Source organism: Prenolepis imparis, unplaced genomic scaffold (genome assembly GCF_030444845.1).
Source record: "Prenolepis imparis isolate NDT839.2.m4 unplaced genomic scaffold, iyPreImpa1.0 SCAF_10, whole genome shotgun sequence".
NCBI lineage: Eukaryota > Metazoa > Arthropoda > Insecta > Hymenoptera > Formicidae > Prenolepis > Prenolepis imparis.
The window spans coordinates 3852578-3873032 of record NW_028141168.1 but is presented as its reverse complement, the minus strand read 5'-3'; the positions used below and the strand labels follow the sequence as shown (position 1 = coordinate 3873032).

General features: G+C 29.4%; 2 protein-coding genes across 11 annotated transcripts; one reads left to right on the top strand and one right to left on the bottom strand.

The window, feature by feature from the left end:
• Gip (hydroxypyruvate isomerase-like protein Gip) lies at positions 1–3193 on the top strand. The gene is given in 7 exon segments (XM_083047471.1): positions 1–52; positions 169–388; positions 488–599; positions 723–895; positions 987–1106; positions 1579–1676; positions 1678–3193. Coding segments are annotated over 7 exon segments (798 nt in total). The 5' UTR covers positions 1–19; the 3' UTR covers positions 1720–3193.
• Positions 3194–3290: 97 nt separating this feature from the next.
• Positions 3291–12892, bottom strand: LOC145941351 (palmitoyltransferase ZDHHC2). Of its 10 annotated transcripts, XM_083047463.1 has the most exons (11): positions 12336–12891; positions 11855–11881; positions 11550–11644; positions 11346–11466; positions 10550–10773; positions 10296–10425; positions 10084–10210; positions 9101–9187; positions 7690–7819; positions 5546–5605; positions 3291–5139 (listed from the first exon to the last, which is right to left on the bottom strand). In XM_083047463.1, exons 1-10 carry the CDS (start codon positions 12454–12456, stop codon positions 5594–5596), a joined length of 1074 nt encoding a protein of 357 aa, XP_082903589.1. In that variant the 5' UTR covers positions 12457–12891; the 3' UTR covers positions 3291–5139; positions 5546–5593. The 10 variants fall into 10 exon arrangements, 9 of the variants coding, with proteins under 9 accessions (XP_082903589.1, XP_082903590.1, XP_082903591.1 ...); XM_083047464.1 differs by lacking the exon at positions 7690–7819; XM_083047462.1 differs by lacking the exons at positions 3291–5139; positions 5546–5605 and adding an exon at positions 6405–7007 and having other exon boundaries at positions 12336–12892.
• Positions 12893–20455: the final 7563 nt, after the last annotated feature.

Below are 20455 nucleotides of genomic sequence, written 5' to 3'. Positions count from 1 at the left end.
GTCATATTTCTTACAATACATGCTAGTTACGTGTTATATGGCAGTTATCGATGTTTGTTGTCTAATTATCTATCTAGTTGCTATAGAGTTTTTCTTATCAAAAAGATAAGAATTATTATATAATACATCGGTAAATGTTGTAATTAACTAAAACTTTATTTTGCATAGGTCACGTTTCTTACAACCACTGCCATGACTTTAAAGTTTGCTAGTAACCTATCTTTTATGTTTACGGAGGCTCCGAATATTATTGATAGATATCAGCTGGCTAAGCAAGCAGGATTTAAAACAGTTGAAAGTGGATTTCCATTTGGCTTCTCTGTTCAACAGGTCGCTGCAGCTAAAAAAAAAGCAGATGTCGATCAAATACTTTTGAATGTATTCACAGGTATATATTGTATTTATGTTGTATTTATGTTCACATGTTACATATTTATAAAAATAATCTCATTAATTCTTTTTTTAACTTTTTTTAACGTGTCGCAAGGTGATGTTACAAAAGGGGAATTGGGTTTTGCTGCAATTCCAGGTGAAGAGGAAAATTTCAAGAAGAGTATTGAGAAGACAATAGAATATGCAAAAGCTTTGGATTGTAAGATGTGAGTATAACTATAATAAGTTGTAAAGGCACATACAATATTAGACTGAGAATGCTTGTATGGATGAACAATTTTTGCTATATAATATGACAACAAATTCTATTCTTAAGATTCTATCCTTAGGATTCATGTAATGTCAGGAAAAGTGGAATCACCCACCACTGCTAACGATATAGTTTATGAAAAAAACCTGTTGTATGCAATTAAAAAATGTAAATTGGAAGACATTGTCATTCTTATTGAACCAATTAATAATTATAGTGTACCAAATTATTACATGAATAATTTTCAGAAAGGTGCGAGATCAAATTAATTTTTAATGTAATTATCGGTATTCTTTTTCTTATAATGGACTTACAGAATAACTTTTTGTTTTCGTCATTACAGCTTTCAATTTGGTAAAGAAGATAAACAATGTACATTTTAAGCTACAAATGGATATTTTCCATTTACAACATTGCTGTGGTAATATTACAAAATGCATTCAGGATTTTTTGCCCTATGTGGGTTAGTTTCTTTATATTATATATTAATTTTCAGATGCAACAAACAATACAAAAAATTATGTTAATACAGGGTGTCTATTTAAATCTTGTAAAAAGTTCCATGAGAATTCTTTGATCTTCCAGGCATTTTTATTTAAAATTCCAAATAAAATAAAAAAAACTTGTAGATGCTTTTTAAAATAAGTATCTTTATTGTATGCGCTTTCTAATGTTTTCTATTTATACGATTACAAAGAAAGCAATTATATATGATTGCTAATTTGATTAATCAGCGGATTATCAATCGCTTACAATATAAAATTCTCAGACAATTTTTGAAAAAATTTCCTGAGTCTTAATAAAATTCCATAAGAAATTCCGGATTTTTTAAGGTAAAAAGAAATCCTTGATAATCCCGTTTTTCCAGGGAGTAGACACTCTGTAATATATTCATATTATTATTTTCATAAAGTATAATACTATTATTCTTATAGGCCACATTCAAGTAGCGCAAGTTCCTGATAGACATGAACCAGATACTCCAGGCGAGATTGATTACAAATACGTTTTTTCTTTATTGGAAAGAACTGGCTATACTGGATATATTGGTTTGGAATATCGACCAAAATCATTAACAACAGAAGGATTAAATTGGATTAAGAAATATGGTTACAATCTGTAAATAAGTATTCATGTGTGTATGATGCATGTATGCATGTATGTATGTATGTGTATATGTATATATATATATTAGGGTGTTTAAAAAAAAAAAATTTTTATTTTGCCCGCATTCCAGCTAAAATGTTAACTAGTGGGGAGATAATAATTACCCTAAAATGCCAACTCCAATAGATTTTATTTAATGGTTCCACATTCGCCTTGAAATTTTCCCATTTAAATAATACGGGGAATGCGGTTTTTCTCAATAAATTCGACTTATCTTTATCAAAATCAATTAAAACAATTCAAATTTCAATCTCAGTAGTTACTGTAGCTGTAGACTGTGTTGATAACTGCTAAAACAAAGTAAATTAAAAACGCAGTAGAAAAATGGATGAAAGATCTAAAAAAATTAGAAAAAGGCGTTTTTTTCAATTTTTATCTTTTTTTTAACAAATAATACACATTTATTAGTTGGTGTATTATTTATGTTAAAAAAAATAGATAAAAATTGAAAAAAACGCCCTTTTTTATTTTTTTAGATCTTTCATTCATTTTTCTACTGCGTTTTTAATTTACTTTGTTTTAGCAGTTATCAACACAGTCTACAGTAACTACTGAGATTGAAATTTGAATTGTTTTAATTGATTTTGATGAAGATAAGTCGAATTTATTGAGAAAAAAATGGGAAAATTTCAAGGCGAATGTGGAACCATTAAATGAAATCTATTGGAGTTGACATTTTAGGGTAATTATTATCTCCCCACTAGCTAACTTTTTAGCTGGAATGCGGGCGAAAATAAAAACTTTTTTTTTACACACCCTAATATATATATATACATACATATACATATATGTTATGTATACATATAAATATATGAATTTTTTTTTTTATTTATAACGTCTTAAATCAGAAATGTATATATATATATATATATATATATATATACAGGGTATCTCAGAATTAGCGGATCACCTGTTAATGGCAGATTCCTAGGATCATTTGGAGACGATTTTTCCTCAGCAAAAATGTCGAGGAAAGCCATCATTTTTTTGTTCCCAATTTTTGCCGTCATGTATCTTTGTAACTAAGCCTTAAATTAAAATTCTATTAAAGTAAACTCTATTTAAAGTTAATTGAAGAATGTGGTTTTGTTAATATTTTATTTCTACAAGGCTTAATTTGCGAAAAAACCCATTATTTTTAATCGCTTATAACTCGAAAATTATTGATACCACGACATTTTTGTTGAGGACAAATCGCCTCCAAATGATCCCAGGAATCAGTCATTAACAAGTGATCCGCTAATTCTGGGACACCCTGTATATATATATATGTATTCATATTATGTCTGTGTATTATAATATAATGAAATAATAAACATCTACCAATTTTATGTAAACACATTTATTACATCTTAAAAATAATAAACAGATTGCTAATTGTAATTAATGAATAATTTTCGATTTTAATTTTAACTCGTATAAGAGAGAAATACAAAGAATTATTAAAATATCTAAATAAACATTATTACATAGCTCATATATATATATGTAAATATTATGTTTACATGTTTATTTTGTCTTTTAATAATTATTATATACATGTCAGATTGATAAAGCATATATTGCTTTTATATCTCGCACGAATATAAACATAAATAATATCTTAACTCGTATATAAGCAAAAATATGGCAGTCTAATATAAGATGAGTACATACAATCTTGTGTCTGAAATTCATAGCATGTAGTAAAGTACACCACATGTAGCATAATTTATTTTCTGAGTTTAAGTATTTTTAAAAAATGTTTATTTTGTTCTCTTTTCAAATTAATGTGTTAATCAAATAATCAAAAGTGCTTACAGATATAAGTACAGGCATTTTCATTATTTTCTGTTTAACAGCATTATACTGCAACTAATGTTAAAAAGTTTAAAAACTGATATTTAATATATCAAATTTTATATTATGTAAAATAAAATAAAATAATATTAAGTAGTTTATTCTCAAGAAATTAATAGGATGATTCTTACTACACAATGATAAATGATTACAATAAATTTTGTGTACACATCTATGGTGTAAATATATGTATTTTCGTATCATTAATGCATATTTTATAAATGAATCAGACAAATATATTTCTATTCATAATTTTTTACTTCCTTTACTCATTGCATTCTTTTTATTAATATTATTTTATGTAAAAATAAATTATGAACATAATTTACATAAAATTCTAATAAAAGAAGCGAATTTTAGAATCATCCTATTTTTCACAAGTATAAACGAACCTTTATTTGTAAATCTTGTTTTGTTTAACACACCCATATATGTCTATATCTTGACAAAGATAGTCATTGCAAATGCAGTAATCTTTGGATTATACTGCAGTGACTCGTCTCATTATTTATGGTACAAGTAAATCTACACACTCAAGCAATTATAAATTTGTAATATAACAGATATTAATGTATTACACTACAGGATAATCTAATTATATGCGCGGCGTACTATGATTAAAATTACAAGTAATTGTAACAATTTTTTTAACAACGATCCATGTATAATATATATTACAATATATATTATAATACAGTTAATATATTCAAATTTCTTGATGTATGCAGGAGAGACACAATCCGTAATGTCAAAAAATACTTGCATTTATTACTGGACTAACAATTTCAGTGTGAATTTACAATTTATAAGAAATTTGAATGCACAATGCCAATAATTTAAAAAAGGTTTCTTTAAGACTCCTGGGTCCTTGCCGCGGCCATGTTAGATTGTGACGTCAGAGGCGAGAAAGCATACACTGAAAATTCTTAGATGCCATTTTTAAATAAAAAGATATTTCGATGAAACACTACTTCAGATGGCTTTAGTACACTTTAAAATACCTCGAAAACTATTCTTTTCCCTTGACAATCAATTAGCAATCGTAAAATGATCATGATATCAGACTTTGTCATGCGGAATGACTGCGCATATGCAAAGACCAGACTGGGCCTCATTTTACAGCTGTTGATTGGGGATATAAAGGGAAAACGATAGTTTTCGAGGTATTTTAAGAGTGTGCTAAGCCATCTGAAATGGTTTCATCGAAATATTTTTTTATTTCAAAATGGCATCTAAGAATTTTTAGCGTGTTTTCTCACCTCTGACGTCACAATGCCAACATGGTCGGCGAGGAGCCAAGAGCCTTAAAATGTAAAAAAGCATACCAAATATAAATCAATATTATATTCCGAATTATACTCGGTATCAAAACAAAAATAGCAATTGCATGAAAGCCGATTTGTCGTACAAACGGTGCTATTCAGACAGATTCTGTAGTGGTATTCATCAGTGGTTGGTCGACATCAACAGAAGGACCTATCACAGCAGTGCTGTAAAATATTTTAAATACATTATATTAAGAGAATTACTATGAATTTTGTAAAACATGATAGCAATAATGTAGGACATGATCTTTTATGCATTACAACAAAAACAAGATATATATGTAATAAATGCCGTCGAATCACATATCGCACAAAAAATCAAACCAAAGCTATAGCTTTCCCAAATGTTGTTACATAAATACCATCATTGTAAAAAATGTAAGCGGTGTTAAATTGCATTCCTCACACCCAGATAAAGTATACATTAAGTTCAAATAGAGAGTTCAAGATTATAGAATGAAAAAAAGGAAAGAACGCCCGAGTGTTCAAAAACTTTATATGTATGTATTGTACATATGCATGCAAGCATGAAATTAACTGTAATATATCATCAGGGGATTATGGATATTACCCAGTGCCAAGAGCCAAAATTGTAGCTTCCTGTACCAAAGTCATTTGATCAATAGTGGACCTGTGATCAATCAAAAATTCGGTAAAATAAATTGTATCAAAGAGAAATATCATATTATATTTACTTATACATCATACTATATATATGCTGTAAATAAAATTCAAAGTTGCCTGTTTTTTTCATTTATAAACAAATTAGAACAAATTTACTACAAACTTTTAAAAAAATATATAGAGAGAGATCAATCTTTCTATTTTAAACAAGAAAAATATGCGATTGCATAACTTATTTTTACATATTTCTACGTATGTACTACAATAAGTATATACTACAAAATCGAAAATGGGAAACAAAAAAAAATCTTATAAGAATATTACAGAGAATATTAATGTTATAGATTGTTTCAAATTGAGTTATCTCTTACCAGTTTGATACAAAATTATTAAAAGGGAAAATAAAAGCAAATAGCTCATGAATGTTTAATTAGTTTATCGTGGAAGCAGGAGCACTCAGCAAAAAAATGTTTAATATTTATTAGTATTAAAATCGGAAACTTACTGTATTTTCTTTTCGTATAGCATATGATGTATATTTTATATATAATTTGATTCGTATACATTTTTATGAGAAAACTTTGTGTGATGCATGTGTAAATTTTACGCAGAAAACATTATGCATTTAATCAATTATTGATCACAGTGTATATATTGTTTTTTGTATTTCTTAATATTGTTTTCAATATTTTTAATATTTAATTTAATTTACATCAATATAATTTAATATTTGTTGATGTGTGCATTATATAGGATAGGAACTGGATAGATAAATAAAACCTTATTTTTTACAGAAAGAAACTAGCTTTCTTTTATAAAGATGTTTAAAGTATATTTTTCCTACTTTATCCTTTATAGATACAAATATTCATTTCTAAATAACAAAGAGTATATTTGTAATCAGTATCGGAATGTATATATCTTTGTCTGTTATCTATTAATAGATAAATAGCGTTTTTTTAAAATAATATACATTCATTGTATAACGTAATATAAATTCCACATTTATCACAATTCAAATTTTTTTCTAGATATACATCGATTTATTTGCTATAATGTAAGAACTAATATGCCAAGTCCTCCAAATAAACAGGATGTTCCACAACTTATGACTTTAATTCTAATTGATAAATTCTTTGATCATTTGGAGTCAATTGCTCAATGAAGGAAAATATCGAGTAGAATCAAATAGTTTATAATATACATAATTTTCCAATTTTTTAACACATTATCTCACTTAACTAGACTAGAAATTGAAATTTCTATTAGAAAATCCAATATATTTATTATCTATTTATATAGAGATAAGCTAGAGATTATAAATTCGCGCGAAAGTAATCGTTTCTAATTCGGAAATTATCGATACCACATTTTCACTCAGAAAAAAATCAATTCCAAATTCCCATGATCTATGAAAATCAAAGTTATAAGTTAGATACACTTTATTTCAATCAAGATTTACAGCTAGCTGTGTAGACCGTTAAATAATCAAAACAAAATATCTATGCATAAGTATATAAGGAACTTAATACCTAATACATAAATGTTTTATTTGTTTTAAGGCTCGTGGGTCCTCGCCGCGGCCATGTTAGATCGTGACGTCAGAGACGAGAAAGCACACGCTGAAAATTCTTAGATACCATGTTTAAATAAAAAGATATTTCGATGAAACACTATTTCAGATGGCTTTAGCACACTTTTAACATACCTCGAAAACTCTTCTTTTCCCTTGATAGTCAATCAACAACCGTAAATAATCTTGATATCAGACTTTGGAATGGTTGCGCATGTGCAAAAGCCAGACGAACTGCATCTCATATTACAGTTATTTTACAGCTGTTGATTAATTATAAAGGAAAAGTTTTCGAGGTATTTTAAGAGTGTGCTAAAACCATCTGAAATGGTTTCATCGAAATATCTTTTATTTCGAAATGGCATCTAACAATAAGAATTTTTAGCGTGTGTTTTCTCGCCTCTGACGTCACAATTCCAACATGGTCGGAGAGGAGCCAGGAGGTCTTAATATGTGCTCTACTTGTTTTGAGCAAAATCGACCATCTCGATAATCTAAGGATCGAGCCTATAAAGTACCTGATTTACGTAGGGAGGTGGGGAATCAAACTCGGTTTCGTCACTCCACTGTTGGGTGCCATGGGTTCCCAACAGAGTATGTGTATCCTCATTGCACAGCCGCTCAGGAAAGTTTACCCCGTCTCCAAAGCTGCAAGCCATACCCTACCTTCTACTTGATGTCATCCCATGTTTACTATCCTCATGATGTAACTATCTTATGTATCGTTATCATCATCATCATTATCTTGTTTCGTTGATTTCATTTATTATTTTTTTTCGCTCATTTGTTAATTTAATGTAATTTCGAAAATTAATTTTAATAAAGAAAGAAGATATCGCGTAAGAAGAGAGATACTTCTTCCATAAAAAAAAATTATTGTTATACATAGTTACACCATCTTCGTACTACAAGTACTGTCTGTAAGAACCAGATGCACAATACCTCACGTAATAATATAAAAATTATATGCAGATTGTAAATTTTATGCAAATTCGTCTTTAATTGAAATTTATAATGTGACATATAGGGCACATGCAACTTTAAAAGGAAAAAAATCAATATATAATCTCTAAATTGTGTTTATACATAATAAAGATACATAATGATTAAATGTTTCAATATACACACATTCTATAAATAAATAAATATTTATATATAAATAAAATATTATGCATAACTAAGATATTTTTAGAGAATATTGCAGAGCCTTTATAAAGTTTTTCTATTATTTGGCAGTAATATCCCTTATATTATTTTCTTTATTTTCTCTAAAATTTTCAATTTAAAAAAAATATATAAAAACGTAAAAATATAAAACCGATTAAAAATTATATTGTGTAGTAAGTTGAAAATAATATGCAAACTGTAAATTGTCAATTCTGTGAAACACAAACGTAATTGCAAAGAAAATCTTCTCAGAAGCAGAAGAGGATAAGGATTTTATAGACCTTGCAGATATTATAGCAAAGTTATTAAGAAAAGATTGGGAAAATATAGTTATAGAAATGATAGGCAGCGTCAAACAAAAATACAATATGCAAATGCGTTGCATGCAACCTGTGAAAGCACTTGTAAATCGTGTCATTACTTTGGAACTCTGGAACTCTCGAAAAAAATATAATAGTATATGTAAATATTAAAAAAATATATATATAATTTAAGAGTGTGCTAAAGCCATCTGAAGTGGTTTTATCGAAATAACTTTTTATTTCGAAATGGCATCTAAGATTTTTTTAGCGTGTGTTTTCTCACCTCTGATTTCACAATTCCAACATAGTCGGCGAAGAGGCAGGAGCCTCAACAGTATTTATGTATATTATTTATGCGCCAATCATATCTTTAGCAGAGATAAACGAGTTCCACAGTAAAGATCAAGTAAATCAAGATAATTAACAGTGCATTTGTATTTAAAGTGTTTATGATGCTGACCTGTTCTGAGTACTGCCCATGGAGTCATAAGTATTGGGTGTGCCCTGGTGTTGCGATCTTACTGGATAGACGACACCATTTCCCAGACTAGAACACATCCAATGCAACCACTCCAATTTAAAAGTGAAAAATTGTGTCTCTGACACACAAGTGAATCTGAATCTACTATAATATCTCTTATCGGCCATAATCGGTGCAAATAAACATAGTGCTCATAGAAATAATTTAAAATGTGCGAAAGTTGCATACTAGTCAATGGTGCACCAAAACAACAGTTTTTACATTTCTATAAAACTACATTTGCATAAAAAAAAGGGAAAAAGAGTTTATACACACACGGGATAAAGAAGTACAAATTTCAACTTATTAACGATCTGTATACATATGTATCCTCTGCTCTGATTATAAATATAAGATATAAATCATACATATTTCTTTTATATAACTGCTATAACACAAAGATGTATTAAAGTAGGTTTTCAACACACGCACACACGCGCATACACATATATTTTATATTTCAATGATACGTGTAAATCTTCCTATAAATTGATTTTATATGAAAGAAGACTGAATTGAAATAATATCATATATAGAAATATTATCACATAATTGGAGCATTCTACATGTATATTTTAGATAAAATAATATATTTTATATATAAAAAACTAGAAATAAAAAATAATTACATGAAACATGCAATTGTTTTGCCTTTGAAGGAAAATAAACTTTGAAAAAATTAAAATTGCTCACACTTTACTCAAGGCCCTGCAGTACTTATATGTTACTGCATTTCAAATTTCGTTTAAATATGCCATAAACTGCATAGTTGCTTTTTTATGGTAAAGATTATCATAGGCAGTATACTAGAAGCATACAAATTGATACAATAATTCAGTTATTATGTATTGTGCAACTGGTTCCCACTTTGTAAATCACGCAATTCCGTCGCATAGAAAGTATTAAACAAAATAGATACATACCTACTAAATATAGGAAGAAACCAAAGCCGTGGATTGTCACCAAATACTTCCTGAAAATTATTGTATTTTCCCAGACTAAATCCATCCTTATCTTTTCCTGTTCGAAACATAGGTGTTCTGAAGGCCTCTGTAAATATCGTGTTAATTAATATCCCAGACAAGAAGCACGGCACATATTACATATTAGCGTTAAAACATATAATATTAATTACCTAGCGTTGACCTATTATGCACAACAAGATAACAATGGTAGAAGAAAAGAGAATTAAGGCTGACTGCAAACATCAACGCAACGAAAAAAAGAAATAATAGATGAAATCGACCCATTCCATCTAATTCACCCTATAAGAAAAAATTCACTTTATCACAAATTGTAAGATGAAATTATTGATATAAATATTCTGGCATATTATCTAAGTAAATCTTCTCTCTTTTTTTATAAATTACAAAAAAAAATAACACTCACTTTCCAAAATCGTATAAAGTATTGTAAAGATGTGGCGGTAATAAACATACAGTAAAGAAGTGCGTATGCCAGAAACAGCATGAAAAATTTGTAGTTGTGGAAGCCTACGCAATTATTCACCCATGGACAGTGGTGATCCATTTTTAGGACACAAGTGCCACACACGCTGCAATGGTGTGCTCTATCAGGCTTTATTAACTGACATTTCTCGCAGAATCGCATAGCTAAAAAAAATGTATAATGCCATTAACATATTATAAACATTCTTATATTGTATTTATATACATATATATACAGGGTGTCCCAGAAAGTTTGGGACTAAATTCGTGTGCAGATAGAGCAAATTGAATTGAGTCGAAAAGTCCTCTATCATTTTGCAATTTTCGCAATAGTTAACGAATTATTAATTATTAAAAATCGCCGTATTAGTTCGGCCTACTGTCAAATGCAAACGCGCGGCAAGATGCGGCCGCCCAGTGATCGAGGTTACTAGGCGCGCGAGGAGTTGTTTATTACAAGCGGCAATGTTTATTACAAATTACAAGCCTTAGCAACCTCGATCGCTGGGCGGCCGCATCTTGCCGCGCGCCTGCATTTGACAGTAGGCCGGGCTATACGGCGATTTTTAATAATTAATAATTCGTTAACTATTGCGAAAATTGCAAATTGGTAGAGAACTTTTCGACTCTTTCAGTTTATTTCGCTCTATCTGCATACGAATTTAGTCCCAAACATTCTGGGACACCCTGTATATAAATTTCCATCATTAAATCATTTTTACTGTAAATAAAATTACCTCCTTTTATGGTGCGATTAGTAACTGGAAGATCCTGTGCAAATCTTTCCAAAATTTGTCTCTGTGCTTCTTCTGTTTCAGCTTGCTGTAGTTTCTCCATTTCGACATCAGGTATTTTAAACTGTGTTTATAAAAAAAAATTATTCCAGCCATGTTATATAATATACAATAAACTATTCGATTTATATAAATTAGATAAATTACCTTATCTGGCACCGGCATTAAGTTTGTATACACTGTCTGCCAATATGACCATAAAAACATCAGAATTAGGATGTGGAAGAAAAGCAGGTAGAAAGCTGTTAACATACATAAAACAATAAAAGTATTGTGTGTGCACAAGATTAAATGGTGTGGTTTCAAAATTATAGGATATAAAATATTCAACATTATATAATATATAAAACAGTGATACTAATAAGTTATAATAATAAAAGATAAAAAACAGCTAAATAATAAAATGACAACAAACATTAACAAGATTAAAATAATACACAATATATACAAACCTTTTTGAACATAGCTGTCTATTGTATCTGAAACAGATATAATATCGTATTGTAATAAAAAAATTTTTTTTTTTAATATAAAAGCTTTATTTTGCAACTTGCATTTCCACTAACAACCAATGGGAGCTTTCCAGCAAAAAAAAAAAAACAAATAGACACGTGACGCAATTGGCTATCGACTAGAGAATTTTTGTCTCGAAAATTGTTCTATTTGATAACCAATCGTGACATTGTATGTGTGTTTCTTACTGGAATGCTCCCAATTATACTCTAACAATATATTTTATATACACTCGTGTTCGATAATACGTACAAAGTGTTACGAAAAGATGGATATCGAGTCACATTTCGAGATAATAGAAAAAAAAAAATAATAAAAAAAGTGAGGTTAGAAAAATCATCTTTCGCGGTCTTTTCCGCCAGTAACAAATCGCTCGAGCATAAAATAATGTAAAATTTAAAAGTATCCTTGAATACTCACAGTAGCACAGTTGCACGACGTAAGCGTAATAGGACCACGCGACGATCGTCAAAATGAATATCACTGGTATCCACTTGACGGCCTTTACGCACCACCAGCACGAGCCGTTTTGCTTGCCCATTTCTCCCTGTTCACCGTTGAGTCGACAATGTTGACAAGCACGAGGACGCGTGCCCTTCGACCGTCATCAATGACAACGCATTATTCTTCGCGCCGCTGAAACGCAGCGGCATCGCAGTAAAAAAGCGAAAAAAAAGCAAGAGAGATCCACTTCACTTCGTCGCGAAGCGAGAACCCTTATCGAGGATTCCGTAACTTAGGACGAATGCCAAAACGCGAGAACACTCATTGTCATGTAGTGCAGCAACAAAGTGTGCTTATCGCGACGTTCTTAAGGAGCGCGATATCGGAGATGCTCGTAATCAATCTTATTTTGGGCCCAATGCCGCTTTGCACACCGCACGCATGTTTATTTCATTTTCCCGATCAGTCGATCTGTTTTACTTGCAAGCTTGTCAGAGGCTTGACAGTTGCAATAACAGAGAGAAACATGAGAGCGGCCACCGCGATTCAGCGGACGCGTGTACTAATGCGCCCCCTGAGAAAGTGTATATAAACTACGTCGTTACACTCGGTAAAAAGCGTGGTAAATGGTTCGAATCCGTGATATGGTTCATATCCGAACTACTCGGATAAGAACCGAGTTGAGAACTAAACAGATGAGTCAGACAAGGACCAACAATCCATCGCTCTGGCTTTGTCTCACCAACGATGAGCGTCTCGTGGACTCGTGCGGCGGCAGGCACGAGATTTCGCCTTTCGCGCGTACGTTCCACGTAATTCGAGGACAAAATTTTATGACGTTAAACTTTGGGCAATATATAAAAAATTAAATATATATTAAATATAAGGTGTAAAATCAGATTATAAGTTAAATAAAAATTATATCCAGTTTCCTGAGTACATTAAAAAAATTGTTTTCTGACAGTGCACATTAAAAAAAATTGTTGAATTAATTTTGTTTTACATGAATAAATATTCTAATTTGCATAAATAATAAAAAAAAAGTGCGAGTGACGGGAATCGAACCCTACTCACAATCAGTAACGTGATAACCACGGACTTAAGTGTACGTACTACGAGTCGGGTTCAATTCCCGTCACTCGCACTTTTTTTTATTATTTATGCAAATTAGAATATTTATTCGTCAAAACAAATGTTGTACTATGGGTATTTTAAATAACAGCAGACAGTTATCGACGTATATATTAGAATATTTATTAAGAACTTTAAGCTTTTCCTGAAGATATAAACTTATAAAAGCAGAACGCAGACACAGTATAAGTATACAAAACGTAACGGAACGGAACAGGGGGAAAAGCACAGAACAGACCTGGGAACAAAAAAAAAACGCGCTCTTTTCATCAGTGCTGCCACATAAAAGAAATTTACCATTGTATTCCAACACCCCCCTTCAATGGCAGATTTCTTTAACAATATTTTATATAATTTTTTTTAACTTATTCTATACCTAAAATAGTACGAAACTTTTGAAAACTTTGTTTTCCTAGCGGTTTGGTAAACATATCACCAACCTGTTTATCAGTACTTAGATATTCTACTTGAATAACATTTTCTCTTAGCTTATTTCGAACAAAATGAACTTTAATGTCAACATGTTTTAACTTTTGATGAAATTCAGGATTATTACATACTTTTATAGCTGATTGATTATCTTCATAAATTTTTACAGGTATATAATTGTTATTAACTTTTAAATCTTTAAATAAGTATCTTAGCCAGCACGCTTCGCTAGTAGCTAGACTAAGCGCTACATATTCCGCTTCAGTTGACGATAAAGCGACTGCTGACTGTTTACGAGAAGCTCAGGAAACCGTACATCCAAACATCTTAAATATATAGCCTGCAGTTGACTTACGATCAACTCTATTGCCTGCCCAGTCCGAGTCAGCATATCCATAAATAAAATTTTTGTCATTATCTGATTTCTCAAAAATTAAACTCATATCTACAGTTCCTTTAACATATCTCAATAATCTTTTTAACGCATACCACAACTCCTGACTAGCACCTGACTGATACCTGCTTAGTATGCTTATTGAAATACACAAATCTGGTCTAGAACATACCATTGCATACATAAGAGATCCTATCAATTTTCTACACTTATGCTCGATTTCAGGACTTTCTGATTTATCTCTTTTTAACAAATCATGTCTAAAGTTTATATCCATAGGTGTAGACGCTGGTTTACAATTTTGCATATCAAACTTATCCAGTACAATCTTTAAATACGTTGACTGATTAATGACAATTTTCTTTTCTTTGAGATTCTGTGAAATATTCATACCCAAAAATTGTTTGATATAACCTAAATCTTTCATTTTAAAATGTTTCTTAAGTACCGCTTTTACTTTTTGAATATCTTCTACACTAGTACCAGCTAACAACAAATCATCTACAGTAAAGCAAAACATAAATCTTGTATTCTGTAGTTGCTTTTACATATAAACAATATTCATATTCTGAATTAATAAATTCTAAAGATAACATTAGGCTATTAAACTTTTTATTCCAATTCTTTGGTGAATGTTTAAGTCCATATAACGATTTTTTAAGTTTGTAAACCGACTCTTTTACTTTATTAAAACCTTCCGGTAATGTGATGTAAACATTCTCTTGTATCTCCCCGTATAAAAAGGCACTACAAACGTCTAATTGAAAAATTGGAATATTATATTCATTGCACAAAGCTAGAAATATTCATACGGACGGTAGCTTAGCCACGGGACTATATACATCTAGAAATTCTCTGTCGGTCTGTTGGAAGCCTCTAGCCACCAATCTGGCTTTATACGATACTACCTTACCAGATTCGTTTCTTTTACGTTTAAAAACCCATCGGCATTCGATTACCTTACTGTCTGTTGGTTTCTTTGCACACACCCAAGTTTCGTTTTCTTCTAAAGCCTTGACCTCTGCTTCTATTGCTTTTCTCCATTCACCGGACTCGTTACTTAATATTGCTTTATCGTAAGTTTTTGGCTCTTCCTCTTCCATTATTGACAGGAAACTCATGTGGTAATCTTCAAACTTTGCCGGCCTTTTTATATTATTTTTATCCCTTAGATTGTATTTTAAACGGACATCATCTTCATTGCGAGTATTATTATCTTGATTACTAGAAACATCATCTTCATTGCGGGAAACATAGTCGTTTTCATCTTTACTTTCTCCGTTTTGATTTACTAGACTTTCGTCTTCATCGTTTTCAACATCATCTTTAGAGCTGCTGCTACTCTCATATTCATCGTCTTCTACACACAGCGTTTCCTTGATTTCTTCAATATTACTCTTTTTATTCGGTAAAAATATAACATCTCTATGATACTCTACTTTATTTGTCTTTGAGAAATATATTCTATAACTTTAACATCTTCGCCATAGCCGACGAATATTCCTTCTCTGCTCTTCGGATCCCATTTTAGACGTTTCTGTTTTGGTATATGTACAGCTACTCTTGTATTAAAAATTTTCAACTCGTTGACATTTATTGACTTGTCAAAAAATGCTTCATACGGGGTGTTTCCTTCAATTGGACTTGTGTTCCGATTAGGGACCGGCTGGCCGCGCATGCGTGCTTTTGCGCATGCGCGGCCAGAAAGATACAGTGACGTACATATGTACGCATGTAGTATCTTGGCGCTTGGCGGGGGCGGGATGCGGGATCGTGAACGACAGTTAGGGATCGGACGATCGGACGATTACGATAATTAATAATTATAATTTTTGTTTATTAATGAATACTGGTAAGGTTTTTGGCAGTTTTCCTTACCCTTGCAACAAATGTTGGTATTCTTTGAAGTTTCTGCCAAATTAAAGATTTTTATTTTATTCATGTAAAAAGTGTTTTATTTAATGATATCACCTTTTTCCCTTCCTTTTTATTTTTTATTATAATTAATATTTATAAAATAATTAAATTTTAAATATTTTTTTAAGGGTCGGCAGGCGACACGGTGGAGACGCCTGTCGGCCGGCCGGGAATTACGGATTCGTATAATCCAGATTTTAGCCAAAATACTGAATGAATCTCATTAAATTTACGATATTCTTAATCAGTAAGCTCGACTGTAATCAGCTAAAGAGCTATTTTATTAAAAAAAGGTGAAAATAAAATTTTTTAATAAACTTGGGGAAATGTGCAGTTAGCAACGGGTAAGGTTGGGTTAGCCGCGAGTCCGTATTTAATTTATTATAAATTTTTAAGAGCAAAAATGCAAAATCGGGCTCTTTAGCTGATTGCATTATTATATAAAGAATATATTAAAAAAAAAATCACGAAGCTATGTCACTTATTTGATGAGAAATCTGGACGATACGATTCTCACTAGATCTAAGGAACTGGGGAAATTTTCGTGGTAACATACTGACAGCTTGACAAGGAGAGAGATAATCGTTCTGTCTTTGTCTCTCTTGCATCGCGTATGTAGTAGCATCCATGTAGGCACAAATACTAATATATTGAGCACACGGATGCGATTATTGAAAGATAATGTCAACAAGAACCGGCTATCGTATTACCTTTGTTTCTCTGTATATGTAAAACGAGGATAACGATATCTTAGATCTTGCTCCTAACAATATCTTCCAATAACTGTATCTTATTGTATGCCGTATCTCGCATATATTATGTATCTCAAATTATAGAATAATGATTTATTAAATATTAAAATATATATTTTTTTTAAGGATTATTATATGTATAATTTAGAAAGAATATTTAAAATATTTATAAGTTTATATATATATGTATATATATATGTATATATATATATATATATATGTGTGATTGACAAGTATGTGTTATCTTGATTTCTTATTGATGTTACTGTATAAAAATATCAGCTGCATAAAGAATAATATAAAGAACTTATGAATAACATATAAATAGCTCAATGCAAGGTGTTCGGTCTATCACCCTGAAAACTCGAGTTCAAGTCTATCGGTATATATATATATTTTTTTATATTTATTATTATTGGAATATATAGAAATTATTAAAAATATATATTTTTAAAGGCGATACTTAAGAATTTTTAAATATTGAAAATATTTCAATAATTTTAAAACTACAAACACATTGTATATATAAATGCAAAAAATTCGGTAAATAAATTAATCCAGTAATAAATCTATCTCTCTAAATCAGTAATCAATATATATATATATATATATATATATCAGGGATCCGGACCGAAACAAAATTAGGGTTCGGTTTCGGTTACGGTTTAATAAAATATTGAGTAACTGTTCCAGTTCCAGTTTCGGTTTTTTGATAAATAAAAAAACCGAAACCGTTTAAATTATGATTTTTTCGGTTACGGTTCCGGTTTTTAAAAATTTTTACTTTTTGTTTTTCTAATTAAATTAATTTCTAAATTATATTACTTTAAAAAATTATTATTAATTTTTATGACATAAATAAACAACACTTCATATTATACATAAAAATATATTTAGATATAGGTATATATAATATAGATACATATATAAATATATTTTCATATGTCATAAAAATTAATAATAATTTTTTAAAGTAATATAATGTATATATACTTTATATATATATATATATATATATATATATATATATATATATATATCAGGGACCCGGACCAAAACCGATAACCGTTCCATAACCGTTTTTTTAGTAGAACAGAAACCGTAAACCGTATTGAAATTCTGATAAATTTATAACACCGGAACCATAATCGGACCGTTAAATTATTTTCGGTTTACGGTTCTTTTCGGTATTTTTTTCTGTTTTTGCGCAAATGACGGAAGTGTCATGATAACTGTCTCCTCGAAGTGCAATATTATACAATTATAATTATAAGAGTATTTTTTTGTCGCCAGTGAAGAATACAATTAAGCAATTATTGTAAACGACCCAACTGGCTTAATTGATCTTTATTAATTCGATATCATATATAAATATACAGACTACGTTTCGATCTTTGGTTCAGGTCCTTATCAAGTCTAAAATTAAAGGATAATACTATATAGAAGGAATCATTTTATAAAAGCATAGCGCAAACCAAGTTGAAAACAACAATTATTATAAAGTAAATGATTAAAACATACCTTACTTAAATTTTTTTTCTTTTTTCAACATGTTACAATTCTCTCTGTACTAAACGTTTCGTATAGATGGTAAAAAACGAACTAAGTTAGACATCCTTTATTATTCTATCATAAATAGGGTTTAAATTCTCTGTGTCTTTATGTAGGATGTAGGTTAATCGTGTTGTTAAATTTTTTTATATAAAACATTTCAGCTATCTCTCTTTTCCTAGTATGTGTTTCACGATGTAAAATATTAAAGGTTGTCCATTTAAAGTCATGTAAATATTCATTTCTATATTTGCTTATAACGCTTTGGTTACATCATTAACAACTTACAATTAGTCGATCACGCTATTTTATTATCTGATGAACATTTCCATAATAAGAACTTACATATTGTTAAGGGAATCTTGTCTAATAATTGCTAAAGCAAACATAGAAATGAATATTTACATGACTTTAAATGGACAACCTTTAATATTTTACATCGTGAAACACGTACTAGGAAAAGAGAGATAGCTGAAATGTTTTATATAAAAAAATTTAACAACATGATTAACCTACATAAAGACACAGAGAATTTAAACCCTATTTATGATAGAATAATAAAGGAAGTCTAACTTAGTTCGTTTTTTACCATCTATACGAAACGTTTAGTACAGATGAGAGAATTGTAACATGTTGAAAAAAGAAAAAAATTTTAAGTAAGGTATGTTTTAATCATTTACTTTATAATAATTGTTGTTTTCAACTTGGTTTGCGCTATGCTTTTATAAAATGATTCCTTCTATATAGTATTATCCTTTAATTTTAGACTTGATAAGGACCTGAACCAAAGGTCGAAACGTAGTTTGTATATTTATATATGATATCGAATTAAGAAAGATCAATTAAGCCAGTTGGGTCGTTTACAATAATTGCTTAATTATAATTATTTTTTAAATGTTCTGAAACGTGTATGTATTATCGCAATAATGATAGCTGTGAAGATATTATATTTTCTGTTTTATATATATATATATATATATATATATATATATATATAGGTATATATATAAAGTATATATAAATTATATTACTTTAAAAAATTATTATTAATTTTTATGACATATGAAAATATATTTATATATGTATCTATATTATATATACCTATATCTAAATATATTTTTATGTATAATATGAAGTGTTGTTTATTTATGTCATAAAAATTAATAATAATTTTTTAAAGTAATATAATTTAGAAATTAATTTAATTAGAAAAACAAAAAGTAAAAATTTTTAAAAACCGGAACCGTAACCGAAAAAATCATAATTTAAACGGTTTCGGTTTTTTTATTTATCAAAAAACCGAAACTGGAACCGGAACAGTTATTCAATATTTTATTAAACCGTAACCGAAACCGAACCCTAATTTTGTTTCGGTCCGGATCCCTGATATATATATATATATATATATATATATATATATATATTGATTACTGATTTAGAGAGATAGATTTATTACTGGATTAATTTATTTACCGAATTTTTTGCATTTATATATACAATGTGTTTGTAGTTGTAAAATTATTGAAATATTTTCAATATTTAAAAATTCTTAAGTATCACCTTTAAAAATATATATTTTTAATAATTTCTATATATTCCAATAATAATAAATATAAAAAAATATATATATATCGATAGACTTGAACTCGAGTTTTCAGGGTGATAGACCGAACACCTTGCATTGAGCTATTTATATGTTATTCATAAGTTCTTTATATTATTCTTTATGCAGCTCATATTTTTATACAGTAACATCAATAAGAAATCAAGATAACACATACTTGTCAATCACATATATATATATATATATATATATACATATATATATACATATATATATAAACTTATAAATATTTTAAATATTCTTTCTAAATTATACATATAATAATCCTTAAAAAAAATATATATTTTAATATTTAATA

Bases quoted from the DNA above. Each gene is read 5' to 3' on its own strand.
- LOC145941351 (XM_083047461.1), bottom strand. From the start codon at position 12,456: ATGGGCAAGCAAAACGGCTCGTGCTGGTGGTGCGTAAAGGCCGTCAAG. The intron at 11,645-11,854 runs GTTTGTATATAT...GTATGTTAACAG, and splicing joins AGACAGCTATGTTCAAAAAG to CTTTCTACCTGCTTTTCTTC. The intron at 10,774-11,345 runs GTAATTTTATTT...CATTTTTTTTAG, and splicing joins TAATCGCACCATAAAAGGAG to CTATGCGATTCTGCGAGAAA.